This window comes from Cyanistes caeruleus, chromosome 28, assembly GCF_971803275.1.
Source record: "Cyanistes caeruleus chromosome 28, bCyaCae1.hap1.1, whole genome shotgun sequence".
Classification (NCBI taxonomy): domain Eukaryota; kingdom Metazoa; phylum Chordata; class Aves; order Passeriformes; family Paridae; genus Cyanistes; species Cyanistes caeruleus.
Genome location: NC_141728.1, coordinates 853,917 through 873,679, shown reverse-complemented (window position 1 = coordinate 873,679; position 19,763 = coordinate 853,917). Strand labels below are relative to the sequence as shown.

General features: G+C 41.5%; 2 protein-coding genes across 2 annotated transcripts in view; both read left to right on the top strand.

The window, feature by feature from the left end:
- PSMC4 (proteasome 26S subunit, ATPase 4) overlaps positions 1–19,763 on the top strand; it is a 277,421-nt gene that overhangs the window by 41,386 nt on the left and 216,272 nt on the right. The gene's annotated exons all lie outside the window — the stretch shown is intronic.
- Positions 1–19,763, top strand: part of MEGF8 (multiple EGF like domains 8) — a 172,158-nt gene that overhangs the window by 29,423 nt on the left and 122,972 nt on the right. The window contains exons 7-10 of the mRNA XM_086864863.1: positions 6,530–6,699; positions 8,400–8,560; positions 11,571–11,684; positions 18,425–18,570. Coding sequence (XP_086720989.1) covers positions 6,530–6,699; positions 8,400–8,560; positions 11,571–11,684; positions 18,425–18,570 — 591 coding nt within the window. The remainder of the gene's footprint in view (positions 1–6,529; positions 6,700–8,399; positions 8,561–11,570; positions 11,685–18,424; positions 18,571–19,763) is intronic.

Below are 19,763 nucleotides of genomic sequence, written 5' to 3'. Positions count from 1 at the left end.
TTTTAACCCTTTCCCGACCTCCCAAAAATTATTTTAACCCTTTCCCGACCTCCCAAAAATTATTTTAACCCTTTCCCAACCACCCCAAAAATTATTTTAACCCTTTCCCGACCACCCCAAAAATTATTTTAACCCTTTCCCGACCACCCCAAAAACCCCCCAAAATTATTTTAACCCTTTCCCGACCACCCCCAAAATTATTTTAACCCTTTCCTGACCACCCCAAAAACCCCCAAAAATTATTTTAACCCTTTCCTGACCACCCCAAAAACCCCCAAAAATTATTTTAACCCTTTCCCACCACCCCAAAAATTATTTTAACCCTTTCCTGACCACCCCAAAAACCCCCAAAAATTATTTTAACCCAAAAATTATTTTAACCCTTTCCCGACCACCCCAAAAACCCCCAAAATTATTTTAACCCTTTCCTGACCGCCCCAAAAAACCCCAAAAATTATTTTAACCCTTTCCCGACCACCCAAAAACCCCCCAAAATTATTTTAACCCTTTCCCAACCGCCCCAAAAACCCCCCAAAATTATTTTAACCCTTTCCTGACCGCCCCCAAAAATTATTTTAACCCTTTCCCGACCACCCCAAAAATTATTTTAACCCTTTCCCGACCACCCCAAAAAACCCCAAAATTATTTTAACCCTTTCCCGACCTCCCAAAAACCCCCAAAATTATTTTAACCCTTTCCCGACCACCCCAAAAACCCCCCAAAATTATTTTAACCCTTTCCCAACCGCCCCCAAAATTATTTTAACCCTTTCCCGACCGCCCCAAAAATTATTTTAACCCTTTCCCGACCTCCCAAAAACCCCCAAAATTATTTTAACCCTTTCCCAACCACCCCAAAATTATTTTAACCCTTTCCCGACCGCCCCAAAAATTATTTTAACCCTTTCCCGACCTCCCAAAAACCCCCAAAATTATTTTAACCCTTTCCCAACCACCCCAAAATTATTTTAACCCTTTCCCGACCTCCCAAAAATTATTTTAACCCTTTCCCAACCACCCCAAAAAACCCCAAAATTATTTTAACCCTTTCCCGACCGCCCAAAAATTATTTTAACCCTTTCCCGACCACCCCAAAAAACCCCAAAAATTATTTTAACCCAAAAATTATTTTAACCCTTTCCCGACCACCCCAAAAATTATTTTAACCCTTTCCCGACCACCCAAAAACCCCCCAAAATTATTTTAACCCTTTCCCAACCACCCCCAAAATTATTTTAACCCTTTCCCGACCGCCCCAAAAACCCCCCAAAATTATTTTAACCCTTTCCTGACCGCCCCAAAAAACCCCAAAAATTATTTTAACCCTTTCCCGACCACCCAAAAACCCCCCAAAATTATTTTAACCCTTTCCTGACCACCCCAAAAATTATTTTAACCCTTTCCTGACCACCCCAAAAATTATTTTAACCCTTTCCCGACCACCCAAAAACCCCCCAAAATTATTTTAACCCTTTCCCAACCTCCCAAAATTATTTTAACCCTTTCCCGACCACCCCAAAAACCCCCAAAATTATTTTAACCCTTTCCCAACCTCCCAAAAACCCCCCAAAATTATTTTAACCCTTTCCCGACCACCCCAAAAATTATTTTAACCCTTTCCCAACCACCCCAAAAATTATTTTAACCCTTTCCCGACCTCCCAAAAACCCCCAAAATTATTTTAACCCTTTCCTGACCACCCCAAAAATTAATTTAACCCTTTCCTGACCACCCCAAAAACCCCCCAAAATTATTTTAACCCTTTCCCGACCACCCCAAAAACCCCAAAAATTATTTTAACCCTTTCCCGACCACCCCAAAAACCCCCAAAAATTATTTTAACCCTTTCCCCACCACCCCAAAAATTATTTTAACCCTTTCCCGACCACCCCAAAATTATTTTAACCCTTTCCTGACCACCCCAAAAATTATTTTAACCCTTTCCTGACCGCCCCAAAAATTATTTTAACCCTTTCCCGACCTCCCAAAAATTATTTTAACCCTTTCCCGACCACCCCAAAATTATTTTAACCCTTTCCCGACCGCCCCAAAAATTATTTTAACCCTTTCCTGACCACCCCAAAAACCCCCCAAAATTATTTTAACCCTTTCCCGACCACCCAAAAATTATTTTAACCCTTTCCCAACCTCCCAAAATTATTTTAACCCTTTCCCGACCACCCCAAAAACCCCCAAAATTATTTTAACCCTTTCCTGACCGCCCCAAAAACCCCCAAAAATTATTTTAACCCTTTCCCAACCACCCCAAAATTATTTTAACCCTTTTCCGACCACCCCAAAAACCCCCAAAAATTATTTTAACCCTTTCCTGACCACCCCAAAATTATTTTAACCCTTTCCCGACCACCCCAAAAATTATTTTAACCCTTTCCCGACCACCCCAAAAATTATTTTAACCCTTTCCTGACCACCCCAAAAATTATTTTAACCCTTTCCCAACCTCCCCAAAAATTATTTTAACCCTTTCCCAACCTCCCAAAAATTATTTTAACCCTTTCCTGACCACCCCAAAAACCCCCAAAATTATTTTAACCCTTTCCCGACCACCCCAAAAATTATTTTAACCCTTTCTCAACCTCCCAAAAACCCCCAAAATTATTTTAACCCTTTCCCAACCTTCCAAAAATTATTTTAACCCTTTCCCAACCACCCCCAAAATTATTTTAACCCTTTCCCAACCTCCCAAAAATTATTTTAACCCTTTCCCAACCTCCCAAAATTATTTTAACCCTTTCCCGACCGCCCCAAAAACCCCCAAAAATTATTTTAACCCTTTCCCGACCACCCCAAAAATTATTTTAACCCTTTCCTGACCACCCCCAAAAATTATTTTAACCCTTTCCCGACCTCCCAAAAACCCCCAAAAATTTGGGAATTTTCCAGGTCGAACCCCCTGGGATGAATTTTCCTCGGATCTTTTCCGTTTCTTTCTGCCCGGGGGGGGTCCCTGGCAGAGGGTGGGGGTCTGGGGGGGCAAAGCCCCCCGAGCTGCCGGGCACTCCCTGCTCTTCCACCCCCCCTCCCGCAGCCTGCTGGTCTACGGGGGGCACAGACCCTCCACAGCCAGGTAACCGAGATTTTGGGGTGTTTTGGGGTGTTTTGGGGTGTTTTGGGGTGTTTTGGGGTGTTTTGGGTTTTTTTTTGGTGTTTTTTTGGGTGTTTTTCGGTGTTTTTTGGTGTTTTTTTGGGAGTTTTTGGGTGGGTTTTGAGTGTTTTTTGGTGTTTTTTGGATGTTTTTTGGGTGATTTGGGTGATTTTGGGTGTTTTTTGGGAATTTTGGGTGATTTTGGGGTGATTTTGGGGTGTTTTGGGGTGATTTTGGGGTGTTTTGGGGTGATTTTGGGGGGCACTCCCTGCTGTTCCACCCCCCCTCCCGCAGCCTGCTGGTCTACGGGGGGCACAGACCCTCCACAGCCAGGTAACCAAGATTTTGGGGTGTTTTTGGGGTGTTTTGGGGTGATTTTGGGGTGTTTTGGGTTTTTTTTTGGTGTTTTTTTGGGTGTTTTTCGGTGTTTTTTGGTGTTTTTTTGGGAGTTTTTGGGTGGTTTTTGGTTGTTTTTTGGTGTTTTTTGGATGTTTTTTGGGTTGATTCTGGGTGATTTTGGGTGATTTTGGGTGTTTTGGGGTGTTTTGGGGTGTTTTTTTGGTGATTTTGGGGTGATTTTGGGGTGTTTTGGGGTGATTTTGGGGGGCACTCCCTGCTGTTCCTCCCCCCCTCCCGCAGCCTGCTGGTCTACGGGGGGCACAGACCCTCCACAGCCAGGTAACAGCGATTTTGGGGTGATTTGGGGTGTTTTGGGGTGTTTTGGGGTGTTTTGGAGTGTTTTGGGGTGTTTTGGGGTGTTTTGGGGTGTTTTGGGTTTTTTTTTGGTGTTTTTTGGGTGTTTTGGGGTGATTCTGGGTGTTTTTGGGTGATTTTGGGTGATTTTTGGGTGTTTTTTTGGTGTTTTTGGGGTGTTTTTTGGGTGTTTTTTGGGTGTTTTTTGGGTGTTTTTGTGTGATTCTGGGTGATTTTGGGTGTTTTTGGGTGTTTTGGGGTGTTTTGGGGTGTTTTGGGGTGTTTTGGGGTGTTTTGAGTGATTTTGGGGTTTTTTTTGGTGGTTTTTTGGGAGTTTTTGTGTGGGTTTTGGGTTTTTTTTGGTGTTTTTTGGGTGTTTTTTTGTGATTCTGGGTGATTTTGGGGGATTTTGGGGTGTTTTGGGGTTTTTTTTGGTGTTTTTGGGGTGTTTTTTGGGTGTTTTTTTGGTTGATTCTGGGTGTTTTTGGGTGATTCTGGGTGATTCTGGGTGATTTTGGGTGATTTTGGGGTGTTTTAGGGTGTTTTGGGGTGTTTTGGGGTGTTTTGGGTTTTTTTTTGGTGTTTTTTTGGGTGTTTTTCGGTGTTTTTGGGTCTTTTTTTGGGAGTTTTTGGGTGGTCTTTGGTTGTTTTTTGGTGTTTTTTGGATGTTTTTTGTGTGATTCTGGGTGATTTTGGGTGTTTTGGGGTGATTTTGGGTGGTTTTGGGGTGTTTTGGGGTGTTTTTGGGGTGTTTTGGGGTGATTTTGGGGTGTTTTGGGGTGTTTTGGGGTGTTTTGGGTTTTTTTTTGGTGTTTTTTGGGTGTTTTTTTGGTTGATTCTGGGTGTTTTTGGGTGATTTTGGGTGATTTTTGGGTGTTTTTTTGGTGTTTTTGGGGTGTTTTTTGGGTGTTTTTTGGGTGTTTTTTGGGTGTTTTTGTGTGATTCTGGGTGATTTTGGGTGTTTTTGGGTGTTTTGGGGTGTTTTTGGGGTGTTTTGGGGGTGTTTGGGGGTGTTTTGGTGTTTTTTTGGGTGTTTTTCGGTGTTTTTGGGTGTTTTTTTGGGAGTTTTTGTGTGGTTTTTGGGTGTTTTTTGGTGTTTTTTGGATGTTTTTTGGGTGATTTTGGGTGATTCTGGGTGATTTTGGGTGTTTTTGGGTGTTTTGGGGTGTTTTGGGGTGTTTTGGGGTGTTTTGGGGTGTTTTGAGTGATTTTGGGGTTTTTTTTGGTGGTTTTTTGGGAGTTTTTGTGTGGGTTTTGGGTTTTTTTTGGTGTTTTTTGGGTGTTTTTTTGTGATTCTGGGTGATTTTGGGGGATTTTGGGGTGTTTTGGGGTTTTTTTTGGTGTTTTTGGGGTGTTTTTTGGGTGTTTTTTTGGTTGATTCTGGGTGTTTTTGGGTGATTCTGGGTGATTCTGGGTGATTTTGGGTGATTTTGGGGTGTTTTAGGGTGTTTTGGGGTGTTTTGGGGTGTTTTGGGTTTTTTTTTGGTGTTTTTTTGGGTGTTTTTCGGTGTTTTTGGGTCTTTTTTTGGGAGTTTTTGGGTGGTCTTTGGTTGTTTTTTGGTGTTTTTTGGATGTTTTTTGTGTGATTCTGGGTGATTTTGGGTGTTTTGGGGTGATTTTGGGTGGTTTTGGGGTGTTTTGGGGTGTTTTTGGGGTGTTTTGGGGTGATTTTGGGGTGTTTTGGGGTGTTTTGGGGTGTTTTGGGTTTTTTTTTGGTGTTTTTTGGGTGTTTTTTTGGTTGATTCTGGGTGTTTTTGGGTGATTTTGGGTGATTTTTGGGTGTTTTTTTGGTGTTTTTGGGGTGTTTTTTGGGTGTTTTTTGGGTGTTTTTGTGTGATTCTGGGTGATTTTGGGTGTTTTTGGGTGTTTTGGGGTGTTTTTTTGGGGTGTTTTGGGGTGTTTTGGGGTGATTTTGGGGTGTTTTGGGGTGTTTTTGGGGTGTTTTGGGGTGATTTTGGGGGGCACTCCCTGCTGTTCCACCCCCCCTCCCGCAGCCTGCTGGTCTACGGGGGGCACAGACCCTCCACAGCCAGGTAACCAAGATTTTGGGGTGATTTTGGGGTGTTTTGGGGTGTTTTGGGGTGTTTTGGGGTGATTTGGGTTTTTTTTGGTGTTTTTTTGGGTGTTTTTCGGTGTTTTTGGGTGTTTTTTTGGGAGTTTTTGTGTGGTTTTTGGGTGTTTTTTGGATTTTTTTGGGTGTTTTTTGGGTGTTTTGTGATTCTGGGTGATTTTGGGTGTTTTGGGGTGTTTTGGGGTGTTTTGGGTTTTTTTTTGGTGTTTTTTGGGTGTTTTTTGGATGTTTTTTTGGTTGATTCTGGGTGTTTTGGGGTGATTCTGGGTGATTTTTGGGTGTTTTTTGGATGTTTTTTGGGTGTTTTTTGGGTGATTCTGGGTGTTTTGGGGTGTTTTGGGGTGATTCTGGGTGTTTTTGGGTGATTCTGGGTGTTTTTGGGTGTTTTTTTGGTGTTTTTGGGGTGTTTTTTGGGTGTTTTTTGGTGTTTTTTGGGTGTTTTTGTGTGATTCTGGGTGATTTTGGGTGTTTTTGGGGTGTTTTGGGGTGATTTGGGGTGATTTTGGGGTGTTTTGGGGTGTTTTGGGGTGTTTGGGGTTTTTTTTGGTGGTTTTTTGGGTGTTTTTCGGTGTTTTTGGGTGTTTTTTTGGGTGTTTTTGTGTGGGTTTTGGGTGTTTTTTGGTGTTTTTTGGGTGTTTTTTTGTGATTCTGGGTGATTTTGGGGTGATTTTGGGTGTTTTTGTGTGATTCTGGGTGATTTTGGGTGTTTTGGGGTGTTTTGGGGTGATTTTGGGGTGTTTTGGGGTGATTTTGGGGGGCTCTCCCTGGTGTTCCACCCCCCCTCCCGCAGCCTGCTGGTCTACGGGGGGCACAGACCCTCCACAGCCAGGTAACCGAGATTTTGGGGTGTTTTGGGGTGTTTTGGGGTGTTTTGGGGTGTTTTGGGTTTTTTTTGGTGTTTTTTGGGTGTTTTTTGGATGTTTTTTTGGTTGATTCTGGGTGGTTTTGGGTGATTCTGGGTGATTTTTGGGTGTTTCTTTGGTGATTTTTGGGTGTTTTTTGGGTGTTTTTGTGTGATTCTGGGTGATTTTGGGTGTTTTGGGGTGTTTTGGGGTGTTTTGGGGTTTTTTTGGTGTTTTTTTGGGTGTTTTTTGGGTGTTTTTTGGGTGTTTTTTTGGTTGATTCTGGGTGTTTTTCGGTGATTCTGGGTGATTTTTGGGTGTTTCTTTGGTGTTTTTGGGGTGTTTTTGTGTGATTCTGGGTGATTTTGGGTGTTTTGGGGTGATTTTGGGGTGATTTGGGGTGTTTTGGGGTGTTTTGGGGTGTTTTTGGGGTGTTTTTTGGGTGTTTTTTCGGTGTTTTTGGGTGATTCTGGGTGTTTTTGAGGTGTTTTTGGTTGTTTTTGAGGTGTTTTTGGGTTGTTTTTGGGTGTTTTTTGGGTGTTTTTTGGGTGTTTTTTGGGTGATTCTGGCTGTTTTTGAGTGGTTTTGGGTGTTTTTGAGGTGATTTTGGGTGATTCTGGGTGTTTTTGAGGTGTTTTTGGCTGGTTTTGGGGTGTTTTTGGGTGATTTTGGGTGTTTTTTGGTGTTTTTTGGTGGTTTTGGGTGTTTTTTAGGTGTTTTTGGGTGTTTTTGGGGTGTTTTTTGGTTGATTCCGGGTGTTTTTGGGTTGTTGCAGGTTCAGTGTCCGGGTGAACTCCTCGGATCTTTTCCACGTGGTTGATTTTGGGTGTTTTTTGGGTGTTTTTGGGGTGATTTTCGGTGTTTTTGGGTGTTTTTTGGGTGATTTTCGGTGTTTTTGAGGTGGTTTTCCGTGTTTTTGGGTGTTTCTGGGTGATTCCGGGTGTTTTTTGGGTGTTTCTGGGTGATTTTGGGGTGTTTTTGGGCTGTTGCAGGTTCAGTGTCCGGGTGAACTCCTCGGATCTTTTCCACCTGGCTGATTTTGGGTGTTTTTGGGGTGTTTTTTGGTGTTTTTGGGGTGTTTTTGGGTGTTTTTGAGGTGTTTTTGGCTGTTTTTTTGGTGTTTTTGGGTGATTTTTGGGTGTTTTTGGGTGATTCCGGGTGTTTTTGGGCTGTTGCAGGTTCAGTGTCTGGGTGAACTCCTCGGATCTTTTCCACCTGGTTGATTTTGGGTGTTTTTTGGGTGTTTTTTAGGTGTTTTTGGGTGATTTTGGATGTTTTAGGGGTGTTTTTTGGGTGATTTTCGTTGATTTTGGGTGATTCTGGGTGATTTTTGGGTGTTTTTGGGTGATTCTGGGTGTTTTCTGGGTGATTTTGGGTGTTTTTGGGCTGTTGCAGGTTCAGTGTCCGGGTGAACTCCTCAGATCTTTTCCACCTGGTTGATTTTGGGTATTTTTTGGGCTGTTTTTGGCTGTTTTTGGGTGTTTTTGGGTGTTTTTTCGGTGTTTTTGGGATGTTTTTGGGTGTTTTTTCGGTGTTTTTTCGGTGTTTTTGGGTGATTCTGGGTGTTTTTGAGGTGTTTTTGGCTGTTTTTGGCTGTTTTTTTGGTGTTTTTGGGTGATTTTTGGGTGTTTTTTGGGTGTTTTTTCGGTGTTTTTGGTTGATTCCGGGTGTTTTTGGGCCGTTGCAGGTTCAGTGTCCGGGTGAACTCCTCGGATCTTTTCCACCTGGATCGGCGCCACTGGAGCTCCCTGCGCTCCCGGGGGGAATTTGGGGGGTGGGCCCAGCAGGGACCCCGGGAACGAGCCTTCCACAGCGCCTCCCTCATCGGGAATTACATGGTGGTGTTCGGTGAGACCCCAAAATTCCCAAAAATCCCGGAATTCCCCAAAAAAATTCCATAAAAATCCGAAATTCCCGCGAAAAACGACGAAAATCCCGCGAAAATCCCATGAAAATCCCAAATTTTGGGGGGTTTGGGGCCTCCCTCGTCGGGAATTTCATGGTGGTGTTCGGTGAGACCCCAGAATTCCCAAAAATCCCAGAATTCCCCAAAAAAATTCCATAAAAATCCGAAATTCCTGCGAAAAATGGCGAAATTTCCATGAAAATCCCCCCAAAAATGGTGAAAATCCCATGAAAATCCCAAATTTTGGGGGGTTTGGGGCCTCCCTCGTCGGGAATTTCATGGTGGTGTTTGGTGAGACCCCAAAATTCCCGGAATTCCCAAAATTCCCCCAAAAAAATTCCATAAAAATCTGAAATTCCTGCAAAAAACGGCGAAAATCCCACAAAAATTGCCAAAATTCCCATGAAAAACGGTGGAAATCCCACTAAAAATTGCCTGAAAAGCCAAAAATTCCCAAAATTCCCATTGGAAACCCCAAAATTCCCAGAATTCCCCCCAAAATTCCATAAAAATCCAAAATTCCCACTAAAAATGGTGAAAATCCCACAAAAATCCCCCCAAAAATGGTGAAAATCCCAGGAAAATCCCAAATTTTGGGGGGTTTGGGGCCTCCCTCGTCGGGAATTTCATGGTGGTGTTCGGTGAGACCCCAGAATTCCCAAAAATCCCGGAATTCCCTAAAAAAATTCCATAAAAATCCAAAATTCCCGCTAAAAACGGCGAAATTTCCATGAAAATCCCCCCAAAAATGGTGAAAATCCCAGGAAAATCCCAAATTTTGGGGGGTTTGGGGCCTCCCTCGTCGGGAATTTCATGGTGGTGTTCGGTGAGACCCCAAAATTCCCAGAATTCCCAAAAATTCCCTTAAAAATCCCAAAAATTCCCCAAAAATTTAGGATAATGATCCCAAAAAATCCCCCCAAAATTCCCATAAAATCCCCCCAAAATTCCCATAAAATCCCAAAAAAATCCCATAAAATCCCCCCAAAATTTCCCAAAAATCCTCAAAAAAATCTCCAAAAATTCCCCCAAAAATCCCCAAAAAATTCCCATAAAATCCCCAAAAAATTCCCAAAAAATCCCAAAAAAATTCCCATAAAATCCCCCCAAAATTTCCCAAAAATCCTCAAAAATTCCCCAAAAAATCCCAAAAAATCCCCCCAAAATTCCCGAAAAAATCCCAAAAATTCCCCAAAAATTTAGGATAATGATCCCAAAAAATCCCTCCAAAATTCCCAAAAAATCCCAAAAAATTCCCATAAAATCCCCCCAAAATTCCCCAAAAATCCTCAAAAAATCCCCCCAAAATTCCCCAAAAAATCCCAAAAATTCCCCTAAAATTCAGGATAATGATCCCAAAAATTCCCTTAAAAATCCCAAAAATTCCCCAAATATTCAGGAAAATGATCCCAAAAATTCCCCAAAAAATCCCATAAAATCCCCCCAAAATTCCCAAAAAATCCCCCCAAAATTCCCATAAAATCCCCCCAAAATTTCCCAAAAATCCTCAAAAAATCCCCAAAAATTCCCAAAAAATCCCAAAAAAATTCCCATAAAATCCCCCCAAAATTCCCCAAAAAATCCCAAAAAAATCCCCAAAAAATCCCCTAAAAATCCCAAAAATCCCCTTAAAATTTGGGATAATGATCCCAAAAATTACCTTAAAAATCCCAAAAAATCCCCAAAAAATTCAGGAAAATGATCCCAAAAATTACCAAAAAAAATCCCAAAAATTCCCCAAAAATTCAGGAAAATGATCCCAAAAATTCCCCAAAAAATCCCAAAAAATCCCCCAAAAATTTGGGAAAATGATCCCAAAAATTCCCCAAAAAATCCCAAAAGTTCCCAAAAAATTCAGGAAAATGATCCCAAAATTCCCCAAAAAATCCCAAAAATTCCTCTAAAATTCGGGATCATGATCCCAAAAATTCCCCAAAAAATCCCAAAAAATCCCCCAAAAATTCAGGAAAATGATCCCAAAAATTCCCCAAAAAATCCCAAAAATTCCCCTAAAATCTGGGATCATGATCCCAAAAATTCCCCAAAAAATCCAAAAAATTCCCCAAAAAATTCAGGAAAATGATCCCAAAAATTACCAAAAAAATCCCAAAAATTCCCCAAAAATTCGGGATCATGATCCCAAAAATTCCCCAAAAAATCCCAAAAATTCCCCTAAAATTCAGGAAAATAATCCCAAAAATTCCCAAAAAAATCCCAAAAATTCCCAAAAAAATCCCAAAAAATTCCCCAAAAATTTGGGAAAATGATCCCAAAAATTCCCCAAAAAATCCCAAAAATTCCCCTAAAATTCAGGAAAATAATCCCAAAAATTCCCCAAAAAATCCCAAAAATTCCCCAAAAAATCCCAAAAATTCCCCAAAAATTTAGGAAAATGATCCCAAAAATTCCCTTAAAAATCCCAAAAAATCCCCAAAAAATTTGGGAAAATGATCCCAAAATTGCCCTAAAAATCCAAAAAAATCCCCCAAAAATTTGGGATAATGATCTCAAAAAATCCCCCCAAAATTCCCAAAAAATCCCCAAAAAATTCCCAAAAAATCCCAAAAAAATTCCCCAAAAATCCCCCCAAAATTCCCCAAAAATCCCCCCAAAATTCCCATAAAATCCCCCCAAAATTCCCAAAAAATCCCCCCCAAATTCCCAAAAAATCCTCAAAAAATCCCCAAAAATTCCCAAAAAGTCCCAAAAATTCCCCTAAAAATCCCAAAAATTCCCCAAAAATTCAGGAAAATGATCCCAAAATTCCCAAAATTCCCAAAAATTCCCCAAAATCCCCCAAACCCTTAAAAAATCCCATAAAAAACCCCCCAAAATTCCATTTTTTCCCCAAAAAAAGCCGGATTTTCGCCGGGTAAATTCCATTTTTTGGGATTCTCCTCCCGGGAAGCTGCTGAAATTTTGGGAATTGTGGGGAATTTTTGGGAATTTCAGGTGGGAATGTGCACACTCATTACCACGAGGAGAAGTGTTACGAGGAGGGGCTGCACTTTTATCACCTGGGCTGTCACCGCTGGAGCCGGGGGGAGCCCCTGGACATCAGCCAAGGTAGGGAAAGAATTCCCAGAAAATTCAGGGAATTCCTGGGAAAAAATCCTGGAAAAATCCCCAAAAAAATCCCCCCAAAAATTCCCAGAAAATTCATGGAAAATTCCGGAATTCCTGGGAAAAAATCCCGGAAAAAATCCCAAAAAATTCCCCAAAAATTTGGGAATTCCTGGGAAAAAATTCCGGAAAAAATCCCCAAAAAATTCCCCCCAAAAATTCCAAAATTCCCAGAAAAATTCCTGGAAAATTCCAGAATTCCTGGGAAAAAATCCCGGAAAAAATCCCCCAAAAAATCCCCAAAAAATTCCCAGAAAATTCCTGGAAAATTCCGAAATTCCCAGAAAAAATCCCGGAAAAAATCCCCCCAAAAATTCCCAGAAAATTCATGGAAAATTCGGGAATTCCTGGGAAAAAATTCCGGAAAAAATCCCCCCAAAAATTCCCAAAAAATCCCCCCAAAAATTCCCAGAAAATTTCCAAATTCCAGGAAAAAAATCCCAAAAAATTCCCAAAAAATCCCCCCAAAAATCCCCTCAAAAATTCCCAGAAAATTCCCAAATTCCAGGGAAAAAAATCCCAAAAAATTCCCAAAAAATCCCCCCAAAAATTCCCAGAAAAATTCCTGGAAAATTCCCAAATTCCAGGGAAAAAAATCCCAAAAAATTCCCAAAAAATCCCCCCAAAAATTCCCAGAAAAATTCCTGGAAAATTCCCAAAGTTCTGGGAAAAAATCCCCCCAAAATTCCCAGAAAATTCCCAAATTCCAGGAAAAAAATCCCAGAAAAAATCCTCCAAAATTCCCAGAAAATTCATGGAAAATTCGGGAATTCCTGGGAAAAAATCCCGGAAAAAATCCCCCCAAAAATTCCCAGAAAATCCCTCCAAAAATTCCCAGAAAATTCCCAAATTCCAGGAAAAAAATCCCAAAAAATTCCCAAAAAATCCCCCCAAAAATCCCCTCAAAAATTCCCAGAAAATTCCCAAATTCCAGGGAAAAAAATCCCAAAAAATTCCCAAAAAATCCCCCCAAAAATTCCCAGAAAATTCCCAAATTCCAGGGAAAAAAATCCCAAAAAATTCCCAAAAAATCCCCCCAAAAATTCCCAGAAAAATTCCTGGAAAATTCCGGAATTCCTGGGAAAAAATCCCGGAAAAATCCCCCAAAATTCCCAGAAAAATTCCTGGAAAATTCCCAAATTCCTGGGAAAAAATCCCCCCAAAATTCCCAGAAAATTCCCAAATTCCAGGAAAAAAATCCCAAAAAATCCCCCCAAAAATTCCCAGGAAATTCCTGGAAAATTCCGGAATTCCCGGAAAAAATCCTGGAAAAAATCCCCCCAAAAATTCCCAAAAAATCCCCCCAAAAATTCCCAGAAAATTTCCAAATTCCAGGAAAAAAATCCCAAAAAATTCCCAAAAAATCCCCCCAAAAATCCCCTCAAAAATTCCCAGAAAATTCCCAAATTCCAGGGAAAAAATCCCAGAAAAAATCCTCCAAAATTCCCAGAAAATTAATGGAAAATTCGGGAATTCCTGGGAAAAAAATCCCAGAAAAAATCCCCCCAAAAATTCCCAAAAAATCCCCCAAAAATTCCCAGAAAATTCCCAAATTCCAGGGAAAAAAGTCCCAAAAAAGTCCCAAAAAATCCCCCCAAAAATTCCCAGAAAAATTCCTGGAAAATTCCGGAATTCCCAGAAAAAATCCTGGAAAAAAATCCCCAAAAATTCCCAGAAAATTCCTGGAAAATTCGGGAATTCCTGGGAAAAAATCCCGGAAAAAATCCCCCCAAAAATTCCCAGAAAAATTCATGGAAAATTTGGGAATTCCCAGAAAAAATCACGGAAAAAATCCTGGAAAAAATTCCCAAATTCCAGGAAAAAAATCCCAAAAAATTCCGTAAAAAAAATTACAAAATTCCCAGAAAATTCAGGGAAAAGTCGAGAATTCCTGGGAAAAAATCCTGGAAAAAATCCCCCAAAATTCCCAGAAAAATTCCTGGAAAATTCCCAAATTCCTGGGAAAAAATCCCAAAAAATTCCCAAAATATTCCCAGAAAATTTGGGAATTCCTGGGAAAAAATCCTGGAAAAAATCCCAAAAAAAATCCTGGAAAATTCCGGAATTCCTGGGAAAAAATCCCCGAAAAAAATCCCCCCAAAATTCCCAGAAAATTCCTGGAAAATTCGGGAATTCCTGGGAAAAAATCCCGGAAAAAATCCCCCCAAAAATTCCCAAAAAATCCCCCCAAAAATTCCCAGAAAATTTCCAAATTCCAGGAAAAAAATCCCAAAAAATTCCCAAAAAATCCCCCCAAAAATTCCCAGAAAAATTCCTGGAAAATTCTGGAATTCCCAGAAAAAATCCTGGAAAAAAATCCCCAAAAATTCCCAGAAAATTCATGGAAAATTCCGGAATTCCCGGAAAAAATCCTGGAAAAAATCCCCAAAAAATTCCCAAAAAATCCCCCCAAAAATTCCCAGAAAATTCCCAAATTCCTGGGAAAAAATCCAAAAAAATTCCCAAAAAATTCCCCTAAAAATTCCCAAAAAATCCCCCAAAAATTCCCAGAAAATTCCCAAATTCCAGGGAAAAAATCCCAAAAAATTCCGTAAAAAATTTACAAAATTCCCAGAAAATTCCTGGAAAATTCGGGAATTCCTGGGAAAAATCCCGGAAAAAATCCCCCAAAATTCCCAGAAAAATTCCTGGAAAATTCCCAAATTCCTGGGAAAAAATCCCCCCAAAATTCCCAGAAAATTCCCAAATTCCAGGAAAAAAATCCCAAAAAATCCCCCCAAAAATTCCCAGGAAATTCCTGGAAAATTCCGGAATTCCCGGAAAAAATCCTGGAAAAAATCCCCCCAAAAATTCCCAAAAAATCCCCCCCAAAATTCCCAGAAAATTTCCAAATTCCAGGAAAAAAATCCCAAAAAATTCCCAAAAAATCCCCCCAAAAATTCCCAGAAAAATTCCTGGAAAATTCTGGAATTCCCAGAAAAAATCCTGGAAAAAAATCCCCAAAAATTCCCAGAAAATTCATGGAAAATTCCGGAATTCCCGGAAAAAATCCTGGAAAAAATCCCCAAAAAATTCCCAAAAAATCCCCCCAAAAATTCCCAGAAAATTCCCAAATTCCTGGGAAAAAATCCAAAAAAATTCCCAAAAAATTCCCCTAAAAATTCCCCAAAAATCCCCCAAAAATTCCCAGAAAATTCCCAAATTCCAGGGAAAAAATCCCAAAAAATTCCGTAAAAAATTTACAAAATTCCCAGAAAATTCCTGGAAAATTCGGGAATTCCTGGGAAAAATCCCGGAAAAAATCCCCCAAAATTCCCAGAAAAATTCCTGGAAAATTCCCAAATTCCTGGGAAAAAAATCCCAAAAAATTCCCAAAATATTCCCAGAAAATTTGGGAATTCCTGGGAAAAAATCCTGGAAAAATTCCCAAAAAATTCCTGGAAAATTCGGGAATTCCTGGGAAAAAATCCTGGAAAAAAATCCCCCCAAAATTCCCAGAAAATTCCTGGAAAATTCAGGAATTCCTGGGAAAAAATCCCAGAAAAAATCCCGGAAAAATTCCCAAAAAAATCCCAAATTCCAGGAAAAAAATTCCAAAAAATTCCCCAAAAATCCCCCCAAAAATTCCCAGGAAATTCCTGGAACATTCCGGAATTCCTGGGAAAAAATCCTGGAAAAAATCCCGGTTTTTTGGGTGGAATTTTTGGGATTTTGGGAGGGATTTTGGGGATTTTGGGGCAGAATTTTGGGGTTTTTTTGGGTGGGATTTGGGATTTTTTTGGGAGGGATTCTGGGGTTTTTTGGGGCAGAATTTTGGGGTTTTTTTGGAGGGATTTTGGGTGGAATTTTTGGGATTTTGGGGTGGGATTTTGGGGTTTTTTGGGAGGGATTTTGGGGATTTTTGGGGCAGAATTTTGGGGTTTTTGGGGTGGGATTTTGGGGATTTTTGGGAGGGATTTTGGGGATTTTTGGAGCAGAATTTTGGGGTTTTTTTGGGAGGAATTTGGGGGATTTTGGGAGGGATTTGGGGATTTTTGGGGAGGAATTTTGGGATTTTTGGAGCAGGATTTTGAGGATTTTTGGGAGGGATTTGGGGGATTTTTGTTGTGGGAATTTTGGGTTTTTTGGGAGGGATTTTGGGGATTTTTGGAGCAGAATTTTGGGGTTTTTTGGAAGGGATTTTGGGTGGAATTTTTGGGATTTTGGGGTGGGATTTGGGGGATTTTTGTTGTGGGAATTTTGGGAGTTTTTGGCTGGGATTTGGGGTTTTTTGGGAGGGATTTTGGGGATTTTTGGAGCAGAATTTTGGGTTTTTTTGGGTGGGATTTGGGATTTTTTTTGTGGGAATTTTGGGGTTTTTTGGGAGGGATTTTGGGATTTTTGGGCAGAATTTTGGGAATTTTGGGAGGGATTTTTGGGATTTTTGGGTGGGATTTGGGATTTTTTTGGGAGGGATTTTGGGGATTTTTTGGCAGAATTTTGGGTTTTTTGGAAGGGATTTTGGGGTTTTTTGGGGAGGAATTTTGGGATTTTTGGAGCAGAATTTTGGGAATTTTGGGTGGGATTTTGAGGATTTTTGGAGCAGAATTTTGGGGTTTTTTGGGAGAGATTTGGGGTTTTGGGGGCAGAATTTTGGGGTTTTTTGGAAGGGATTTTGGGTGGAATTTCTGGGATTTTGGGTGGGATTTAGGGGATTTTTTTTGTGGGAATTTTGGGGTTTTTTGGGTGGGATTTGGGATTTTTTTGGGAGGAATTTTGGGTTTTTTGGGTTGGGATTTTGGGGATTTTTGGAGCAGAATTTTGGGTTTTTTTGGGAGGGATTTGGGATTTTTTTTGTGGGAATTTTGGGGTTTTTTGGGAGGGATTTTGGGGATTTTTGGGCAGAATTTTGGGGTTTTTTTGGGAGGAATTTGGGGGATTTTGGGGAGGAATTTTGGGATTTTTGGAGCAGAATTTTGGGGTTTTTTGGGAGGGATTTTGGAGATTTTTAGGCAGAATTTTGGCGTTTTTGGGGTGAGATTTTGAGGATTTTTGGGTGGGATTTTGGGGATTTTTGGGACAGAATTTTGGGGTTTTTTGGGTGGGATTTGGGATTTTTTTGGGAGGGATTTTGGGGATTTTTGGAGCAGAATTTTGGGCATTTTGGGGTGGAATTTTTGGGATTTTGGGAATTATTTGGAAGGGATTTGGGGGATTTTGGGGCAGAATTTTGGGGTTTTTTGGGAGGGATTTTGGGGATTTTGGGGCAGAATTTTGGGATTTTTTTGGGAGGATTTTGGGGATTTTTGGGGCAGAATTTTGGGGTTTTTTGGGAGGAATTTGGGGGATTTTGGGGAGGGATTTTGGGGTTTTTTGGGCAGAATTTTGGGATTTTTTTGGAAGGGATTTTGGGTTTTTTGGGGCAGAATTTTGGGGTTTTTGGGAAGAATTTGGGATTTTTTTGGGAGGGATTTTGGGGTTTTTTGGGTGGGATTTTTGGGATTTTGGGTTGGGATTTTGGGGATTTTTGGGGCAGAATTTTGGGGTTTTTTGGGAGGAATTTGGAGGATTTTGGGGAGGGATTTTGGGGATTTTTGGGCAGAATTTTGAGGATTTTTGGGAGGGATTTTGGGGATTTTTGGGGCAGAATTTTGGGGCTTTTTGGGCAGAATTTTGGGGTTTTTTGGGGCAGAATTTTGGGGTTTTTTGGGAGGGATTTTGGGGATTTTGGGGCAGAATTTTGGGGTTTTTTGGGGCAGAATTTTGGGGCTTTTTGGGAGGGATTTTGGGTGGAATTTTTTGGATTTTGGGGTGGGAATTTGGGGATTTTTGTTGTGGAAATTTTGGGGTTTTTTGGGTGGGATTTGGGATTTTTTTGGGAGGAATTTTGGGGATTTTTGGGTGGAATATTTGGGATTTTGGGAATTATTTGGAAGGGATTTGGGGAATTTTGGGGCAGAATTTGGGGAATTTTGGGTGAGATTTTGGGGATTTTTGGGAGAGATTTTGGGGTTTTTGGGGCAGGATTTGGGGATTTTTGGGGTGGGAAATTTTGGTTTTTTTGGGAGGGATTTTGGGGATTTTTGGGGAGGAATTTTGGGGATTTTTGGGAGGGATTTTGGGGATTTTTGGGCAGAATTTTGAGGATTTTTGGGAGGGATTTTGGGGTTTTTTGGGGAGGAATTTTGGGGATTTTTGGGAGGGATTTTGGGGATTTTTGGGGTGGGAAATTTTGGTTTTTTTGGGAGGGATTTTGGGGTTTTTTGGGGAGGAATTTTGGGGATTTTTGGGAGGGATTTTGGGGTTTTTTGGGAGGGATTTTGGGGATTTTTGGGGCAGAATTTTGGGGTTTTTTTGGGAGGAATTTGGAAGATTTTGGGGAGGGATTTTGGGATTTTTGGGGCAGAATTTTGGGGTTTTTTGGGAGGGATTTTGGGGATTTTTAGGCAGAATTTTGGCGTTTTTGGGGTGGGATTTTGAGAATTTTTGGGTGGGATTTTGGGGATTTTTGGGACAGAACTTTGGGGTTTTTTTGGGTGGGATTTTAGTTGAAATTTTTGAGATTTTGGGGTTTTTTTTGGGTACCATTTATCCCTTTTTCAATCCTTTCCCATTAAAATTTTCCTCGCTTTCCTCAGGATAAATTTTGCTGTTTTGGGGCGTCCCAGGTTGGATTTTTCCGGGGTTTTTTTTGCTGTTTTGTTCATTTTTGGTTGTTTTTCACCCCAAAATGTCAATTGCAGAGCCGGGGTCCCCCGGGGGGGGTCGTTATTCCCACGTTTCGGCTGTTCTGGCCGGCCGGGTGTTGCTGGTGGCCGGCGGTTTCAGCGGCACCGCCCGCGGCGACCTCAGGGCCTACAAGGTGCCCTCGTTCCTGCTGGAGGATGGCGTGAGTCACCCCAAAAACAGCCCCAGAACAGCCCCAAAAGCAGCCCAAAATGTGCACTAAAAACAGCCCAAAACAGCCACAAAACAGCCCAGAAACAGCCCCAAAACAGCCCCAAAACAGCCCCAAAACAGCCCCAAAACAGCCCAGAAACAGCCCAAAAACAGCCCAAAATGTGCACTAAAATCAGCCCAAAAACAGCCCCAAAACAGCCCAAAAACAGCCCAGAAACACCAAAAAATGTGCACTAAAATCAGCCCAAAAACAGCCCCAAAACAGCCCAAAACCAGCCCCAAAACAGCCCCAAAACAGCCCCAAAACAGCCCAAAAACAGCCCCAAAACAGCCCCAAAACAGCCCCAAAACAGCCCCAAAACAGCCCCAAAACAGCCCCAAAACAGCCCAGAACAGCCCCAAAACAGCCCCAAAACAGCCCCAAAACAGCCCAAAACAGCCCAAAACAGCCCCAAAACAGCCCCAGAACAGCCCAAAACAGCCCAAAAACAGCCCCAAAACAGCCCCAAAACAGCCCCAAAACAGCCCAAAAACAGCCCAAAACCAGCCCCAAAACAGCCCCAAAACAGCCCAAAACAGCCCAAAACCAGCCCAAAACCAGCCCCAAAACAGCCCCAAAACAGCCCAAAAACAGCCCCAAAACAGCCCCAAAACAGCCCCAAAAACAGCCCCAAAACAGCCCCAAAACAGCCCCAAAACAGCCCCAAAACAGCCCCAAAACAGCCCCAAAACAGCCCAGAAACACCCCAAAATGTGCACTAAAAACAGCCCCAAAACAGCCCAAAACAGCCCCAAAACAGCCCCAAAAACAGCCCCAAAACAGCCCCAAAACAGCCCAAAAACAGCCCCAAAAACAGCCCCAAAACTGCCCAAAAACAGCCCCAAAACAGCCCCAAAACCAGCCCAAAACAGCCCCAAAACAGCCCCAAAACAGCCCAAAACAGCCCCAAAACAGCCCCAAAACAGCCCAGAAACAGCCCCAAAACAGCCCCAAAACAGCCCCAAAACAGCCCAAAAACAGCCCCAAAACAGCCCCGAAACCCCCAAATCTGCCCCAAAATTCACCCCAAAAATCCCAAATAATTCCCAAAAATCCCCAAAATTCACCCCAAAAATCCCCAAAATTTCCCAAAAATCCCAAATAAATCCCAAATAAATCCCAAAAATCCCAAATAAATCCCA